General features: G+C 49.2%; 1 protein-coding gene across 1 annotated transcript; it reads right to left on the bottom strand.

Annotated features, from left to right (window-relative positions):
• Nucleotides 1-2,647: 2,647 nt before the first annotated feature.
• LOC117856517 (protein SMAX1-LIKE 3) lies at nt 2,648-6,401 on the bottom strand. The gene is made up of 3 exons (XM_034738865.2): nt 4,741-6,401; nt 4,100-4,346; nt 2,648-3,989 (listed from the first exon to the last, which is right to left on the bottom strand). The coding sequence occupies exons 1-3, from the start codon at nt 5,964-5,966 to the stop codon at nt 2,871-2,873; spliced, it is 2,592 nt and encodes an 863-aa protein (XP_034594756.1). The 5' UTR covers nt 5,967-6,401; the 3' UTR covers nt 2,648-2,870.
• Nucleotides 6,402-6,806: the final 405 nt, after the last annotated feature.

Here is a 6,806-nt window from a genome sequence, read left to right as displayed (position 1 = left end):
CTAGAAACCGTTTGCCATTTATAAATAAACTGTTAGGAAAAATTAGTATTCTTTTTTTTCGACATGCGTATATTTGTATTCTTCTAGCGTTGCAACCTGAGACCTATCTGGAAATGGGATATTGGCATCTAAATTCTAGAACTTGCATATTTGGATTATATCTTTGTATTAAAATTCCTAGAGCTGTGCTTCCCGAGAAGCCGTTGTCGGTAACATTGCAAAATGACGTTTGAATAGATGAAGAAAGAATAAATGAAGTCATCAAATTAAAGATAGGTTTTTTATGCATGTATGATGTATCCCAATAAAGTTTTGAGTAGTGTAGTGCTAGTAGTACTGGTAGAGGGTCTACTTTTGTGTGTTGGGAGTACGGAACACACATTTTGATGCATGACACAAATTTTGGGAGTACTGGTAGAGGGTCTACTTTTGACAAAAATACCACCTTCCGTTTGCTAACAAAGAGATGCCGCAGGAGAGCGTCCTACGAGTGCGTGCAGTACTACGATGTAACGTACTACAAATACTATACTAACTGAACCGGAGAATGCTTACAAATAATCTGAGAAACTCTCTCGCGTGTACATATATACACTCAACATACAATAAAATGTAAAAACATATTCTAATTTAGGTATGTTTTGCCTTACTTCTTTCAGTTGGTATATAAGAAAGGCAGAAGATGAAAAACCATTCCCGTACAATTCTGCAGAAAAGGCTAATTTGAACGACAAGCTAGCACTTTAAAGTCTGCATTCTTTGTGTACGTATATATAATTCAATGCTAACAAATTGATGGGTGAATGATGGAAGATCTTTCTTTCCAGAGGATCCTAAAGCATAAAACTTTAATTCAGTGTCTGCAAAGAGGATGCTTATATTTTTTTTTCTTTTCTTCGCGTCTCTGTGTTAGCTTTCACACACCCCACTGGTACTTTCCAAAGACGAGAATGTTGGGCATTGTGAGAACCTAAAGCAAAGGCAAGAGAGAATTAAAAAGGAAAAAACAGAAAAGAGAAAAGAGGCAGGGGTCCTTATGCAAAATCACATTCGACTAGCATCGAAAGTAGTGTCCTTTTGCTGCATTTCATATGAGAAGATTGTTCCTTTGCCTTCTAAAGTGGCTACCACTTTGCACAAGCTCTAAGTTTTGAATCCTGATGCGGTTGCAATTGCACTGTCAGTACCACGTCATGCACCTAGCTGCTGCTGAAACACAAATTAAACTACCAAAACCACCAACTAACAGCTGGTTTTAGTTATCTACCTGACATTAGTTGATCACCCGGCCCTGCTTTGCGAGAGGAACTTTATGTGTGTACTTTAATATGTCAAAAAGGCTTAGCGTGTGTGTTAGCACGCAACCTTAAAAAATTAAATGAAATTGATCGATATTGTGACAAAAGTGCAAGAATCCATTTACACTCTTTCTTATCCATTCACTTCGCTATTGAGATCTGCTACATTATGTGCTTTTCTGGTGAGTCCTTTTTGTTTATAAACTGAAATTACTGAGATCTGTACGATATGCATGCGTACCAGTTTGTTGTACTAGCTACTATAGTTAGCATTTACTTGCAGTTTCTTTATCATGGTATGGATCGAATGCAGCGAGCGATTTAAACTTAACTTTGATCAAATACCACTTACGTTTGTTTTGTAATTCATAAAAAACCCACAAATTGGTTATTAGACTAGCGAGATGATTGATAAGGGGCTTCATGGGCAGCATATTAACGTAAGATTAGTTATAACTTATAATAAATATCCATTGCATATTTTACATATACTTCCACTGTTTTTAAATATATGACATTTAAGACAAGCTAATTAGTTCCTACCCTAAATGTCATGTATTTGAACAAACATGCTTCCTCATTATTCAAGTGCTTAGTACCATCATTTTATCTATTCCCTATGTTTGTGTGGACTAAAATTTCAAATAAAGCATGACATAAAAACTGGGATCTTCATATTATGGGATGAGATAATAAATTGGGTATTGTATCTAAATTTTGAAGCAAGCAGTCATGAGATAAATGGTCAGCTAAAATTTCATTTCTTTGGATACATGGAAAAATGAAGTTAAACTTTTTTCTTCACACATCACTCTGATAGTATAATATCTGAAGCAACTCAGTCGAGAAAAAAGTATGCTGTTGATTTTTTTTCTGGTTTTCGAGAATTGACAAATCAAAAAGGCCAAGATAGCTAGCTTAGTTATGTTGGCGTGTCAGGAATATATGTGCTCCCTTTCACATCAGTGTACTGTAAATGAAGCTGACTAGTTGTACTACGGACTCTGAAACAAAACTACAGAATTCATGAATTTGTTTGGTCGTTTATAAGGTCCTTGACTCGTAAAGAGGATGCTAACACGTGAACAAAAAGAGCACATGCTCTCATATCCATGAGAAAGATGATAAGCATTGATTATTTTGGAGATTTACGTTAATTCCCCTACATTAGAATTTCATGGTTTCAAACCAAGCAACTGGGTATACATATATATGAATCTTTCCTCAAAAAACATATATATATGACGAATCTACTGAGCTAAAAGCTATGAATCCAAATGCCAATAATATTTAAAAGGCAACCCTAAACTCTGCCAATATTTAGTAACTTTAGGTTAAAGAAGGAATGGTAACCACGAATTTACATGTGTTTAATTAGTGCCCAGCATGCTCAATCATATCCAAGGGTGATTCATGCAAACTCCATTCTTTCCAACACAATGATCTTTCCCAAACAAAAAAAAACAAAAGAAAGAAGCTACAAGAAACTACCAACATTACAAATAAAGAACAAATTAAGGTGAGAAATAACAGTTAAGCATTGGTCATTTGGCATTGATGGCTGATCACTAGTTAATCACTGCTCTCATCAGGCCGTCTGAAGAAGAACGCCCGATCCACCGCCTTGAGCAGGCTGGCATCCGTGAAGCGACTCTCCTTCATGTCATCGTTCTCCACGCTCATGTTCAGATCAAAGCAAGACGAAGACGGTGACGCAGAGGTAGCGGCGACGGCTTCCTCTCTGGGCTCCTCCTCGCTCTCGGTCTTCGCCTTCTTGGCCGTCGGTGGGGAGGAGGTTCTCGACCTGGCGTCGAAGCTCTCGCAGCTCAGGACGACAATGGCGTCGCCGAGGGCAGCCTCGTCGCCGCCATGGCTCCGGACCAACCCGCTTTCGATGGCCTCCAAGATGCCCATCTGGCCAGCCTGGTCTACGTCCTCCACTAGGATGACGCGGTGCGGGTTGTCGCGCACGGCCTCGTACAGCCTCTCGACGCCACCGTCGTTGCTCGTCTCCGGCAACAACCGCGGCCGCTTGTGGTGCCGCTCGGCGGAGTCCGACGACCGCGCCGGAGACGCAGCAGTGTTGCGGTTGCCGATGGACACGAAGCTCTTGTGCGAGCCGAAGACGAGGCAGGCCAGCTCCCTGGCCACCCTCGCCTTGCCCTCGGCGTCACCTCCGAGGAATAGCAGCCACGTGTCCTCCTTGGCGCCCGCCGCTCTCGAGCTCCTCGCCATGCCGGAACGGCACTGGAGGACTGTGCTCGCGATCTCGGGCACGATCTCCGCCTGCCAGGGCACCTCCTTTTCCAGCGCGGAGCAGAGGACCTTGAGGTTCTCAGCGGTGAGCTCCTTGAACCGGGAGCGGCGCTCCACCTGGTCGACCGAGCCGTCGTTGGACGCGCTCGAGTCGTGGGACTTGACCTTTAGCGCGCTGACAAGCTTGACGTCCTCGTCGTCGACGACGACGTGGACCTGGCCGCCGCCACCGAGGCGGGCCTTCCACGGGTGCTTGGCCTCGTGGGCGCCGGCGACAAGCCATGGCCGCTGGTACGACTGGTGCAGATGGTAGTGCTGCTCGTACGAGGAGACCGAGGAGGACGGCGACACCACCGTAGAGAAGTTTAGTGCCGTCCGGTGGTGAGACGGCGAGTCGCCGCACGTTGAGCTCCATTTCTTGCAATGGGAGGGCTCCTGCATTAAGCCCAGCGCAACAAAATCTAAACTGTTAATTAATCTAGAATAATATTAACCACATCAATCTTCCGATGACAACGACGATGATGCCAATCCTATGTGCTTACCTGATTGCGGCAATGTTGGAGCCAAGGAGGAATGCTGGACGACGCTGGAAGGACCGATCGTGCCAACTCCTTGGCGGCGTCGCACTTTGTGGCGGAGCAGTCGCCGCAGCAGGCGGCGGAGACGACGGCCGTCAGCTGGTCGGCGGAGCCACCGGCATCCAAAAGTGACATGCAACGCGACGCCGACCCGTTCCCACTACTTGCTTCGCACTTGGCCCTGCTCGACAGGTGACTGACAGCCATTGCACTGCCAACACAGACAACCGGTAATAAGATTCTTCATCTGTCACGAGTACTACTATGATTTTTGCCACACATTGCTTCAATAAAATCGAGATGAATAATGGATACAATGAAGAAATGGCAGAGGAAAATAAAGACCCAAACTATAGAGAAAATTTGAAGCTGATCGATGCGAGCTATCTACATGCACGTCTAGCTTTTGTCAAGCCGGAAAGCATGAAAAAGATGCAAACTTTCACTCGCTCGTGACACTGCTGCTACTAGCTTGAAGCTGATGTCGAAATGAAATTGTTTCTGACTTTCTGTCAACGTTTGATCAGTTTTAATTTTATGCGATGACTTTCGAATTGATCAACGGATAGTTGGATATGCTCATATATGACGATGATGTTATTTACCTGTCGTCGACGCAGTTGAGGCTCAAGGCGAGGCTGCCAGCAGGGACGGCGAGCGTCTGGAGCCCCCAGAGGCTCTCCAGCGAGGGCTGGCCGGCTCTGCACCTCATGTAGCCCTGGTACGTGCCGTAGCCGACGAGCCACACGCCGTCACCGCCGCGGCACGCCAGGGCGCGCACCTCCGCGACGGCGTGCTCCACGGCGCAGTAGTAGCAGCAGCTCGACGGCCACCTCCCTCTCCCCGCGTCGCCGCGCGCGGCCCAGAACTCCGCCGCCCACGCGAGGTCCTCCACGATCACCACCACGCCGCCAGCCCTGCCGCTGCCGGCCTTGACCGCGCACCGGAGCTCCGCGAGCCGCCGCTCCGCCTCGCTCCTCGGCAGGTCGCGGAACCCGGACACGCCGAGGCTGACCACCTGCGCGCCGCGGAGGGCCTCGCCGCGCCTGATCTTGTCGACCGCCGCCCGCGTGGCCGCCTCGGCGGCGGCCGCACACTCGGCGACGACCATGACACGCCTCTTCCTCCGGGAGGCCAGGCAGTCCAGGATCGCCGCGACGTCCTCGTCGCGCACTTGATCGAGAGCTAGCAGCTTGCTAGGTTTGGACTCTTCAGATGGAACTGCACTAGGGTTAGGGTTTTGTGACGCGGCGGCGGCCGTGGTTGAGGATGAGTTGTTTGCTTCGATGGAAGAGACGGCCTGCTCGACGTTGGCCTTGACCTGGGTGCTGGAGAAGCCGGCCTCGCGCATGACGCGGCTGACGCTGGGGTCGTCGAGGATGGAGACGACGAGCTGCTCCAGCTCGATCTTGACGGCGAGCACCGGCTGCTGCTGCGTGTCGACGGAGCCCCGGCGCTGGTGCGCCTGCGCGCGCTTGAAGGCGGCGACGAGCGCGTTGGAGAGGGACGGCGGGTAGTAGACGTGCCCGTGCCCGCCGAGGAGCGGCGACGCTGAGGCCGGGAGGCGGTTGAGCGCGACGTTGAAGCAGAGCTCCAGGGCCTTGCACTGCAGCGGGTGCGAGTGCGACCGGAGGCAGGCCGTGCGCAGGAGCCCCGTCGACGGTGACGCCGCTGCCGCCGTCGGCGGCTGCTGGTGCAGCATGGCGCTGGCCACGTGCAGCGGCGTCACCTGCGCGTTCCCGCGGCGCCGCGCCAGGCTCACCGCCTGCTTCACCACCACCGCCGCCTCCGGCGCCAGCGCCTGCTGCACCGTGCAGCCCCCAGCTCTCATCCTCTGATCTCTTCGCGCAGATCAAGAAAAGCTTGTAGGGTCACTACTCGCACTTGCAGAGGTGCAGTGGGTGCGAAGATTATCTTGCTTGATTGAACTCAGGAGAGAAGAAATCAAAGATGAAAGGATGGGCGTGTGTGAAACTACGAGACGATGGGTATGAGGGGTCACTCGATGAGTCGATGGTAGTGGGGTGTCTGGGCAACTGCTGCTGCTGCTTTATATGCTGGCTGCCTGGTGTTGTGTTGGCTATGTTCATCTTTTTGCAGGTGCAGTGTGTTCTACTCCCTACAACTGAATACTGATGGGGGTGAAGTCTGGATGTTTTTTTTGGTGTCTGGGTTTGTGCTTTTCTTGCTGGGGAGGGCTCAGTTGTGTTTGTTTTTCTTTTTTGGAGATGGGGAGAGAGGGTGGGGGTTTTTTTCTTTGGTCCAAAGTGGATTTTGTGGTGTGAAAAAGTGGGTATGGCATGTGCTGACAAAGCACATACAAAGCGACTTGATCTCAGCTTTCTTTCCCTCTCCATCTCTCTCCTGTCTCTGTCTACAACACTGTATTGCTGCTCATTTTCAGGTAGCAGCACCTAGGACTAGGAGGGGTACAAGCTAGCTGCACAGTATCTGTAACTAGATTGTTTGTTTGTTTCTTGTGCTCAGTCAGTTATGTCATCAACTCAGCAGCAGAGCCTGCACTGAATACGCTGCAGCCTCTAAAGAATAGAACTGATGCTGAGAACCACAGTGATTAGTGCTAATTGTAATATTTCATATTAGAATATTCATCAAAGTGAGGAATGTAAGCTGATTCACCTCAGGTTTAGAACCTGTGGAAAGATCTTGG

Source organism: Setaria viridis, chromosome 1, assembly GCF_005286985.2.
Source record: "Setaria viridis chromosome 1, Setaria_viridis_v4.0, whole genome shotgun sequence".
NCBI lineage: Eukaryota > Viridiplantae > Streptophyta > Magnoliopsida > Poales > Poaceae > Setaria > Setaria viridis.
The sequence above is the reverse complement of the archived record's forward strand: the minus strand, read 5'-3'. Positions and strand labels throughout refer to the sequence as shown.

What these genes read in the sequence shown, in the direction of transcription:
- LOC117856517 (XM_034738865.2), bottom strand. Translation starts at nt 5,966, where the DNA reads ATGAGAGCTGGGGGCTGCACGGTGCAGCAGGCGCTGGCGCCGGAGGCG. An exon ending in CTCAACTGCGTCGACGACAG is followed by an intron (nt 4,347 to 4,740) that starts GTAAATAACATC and finishes CTGTGTTGGCAG; the next exon opens with TGCAATGGCTGTCAGTCACC. An exon ending in TCCAACATTGCCGCAATCAG is followed by an intron (nt 3,990 to 4,099) that starts GTAAGCACATAG and finishes GGCTTAATGCAG; the next exon opens with GAGCCCTCCCATTGCAAGAA.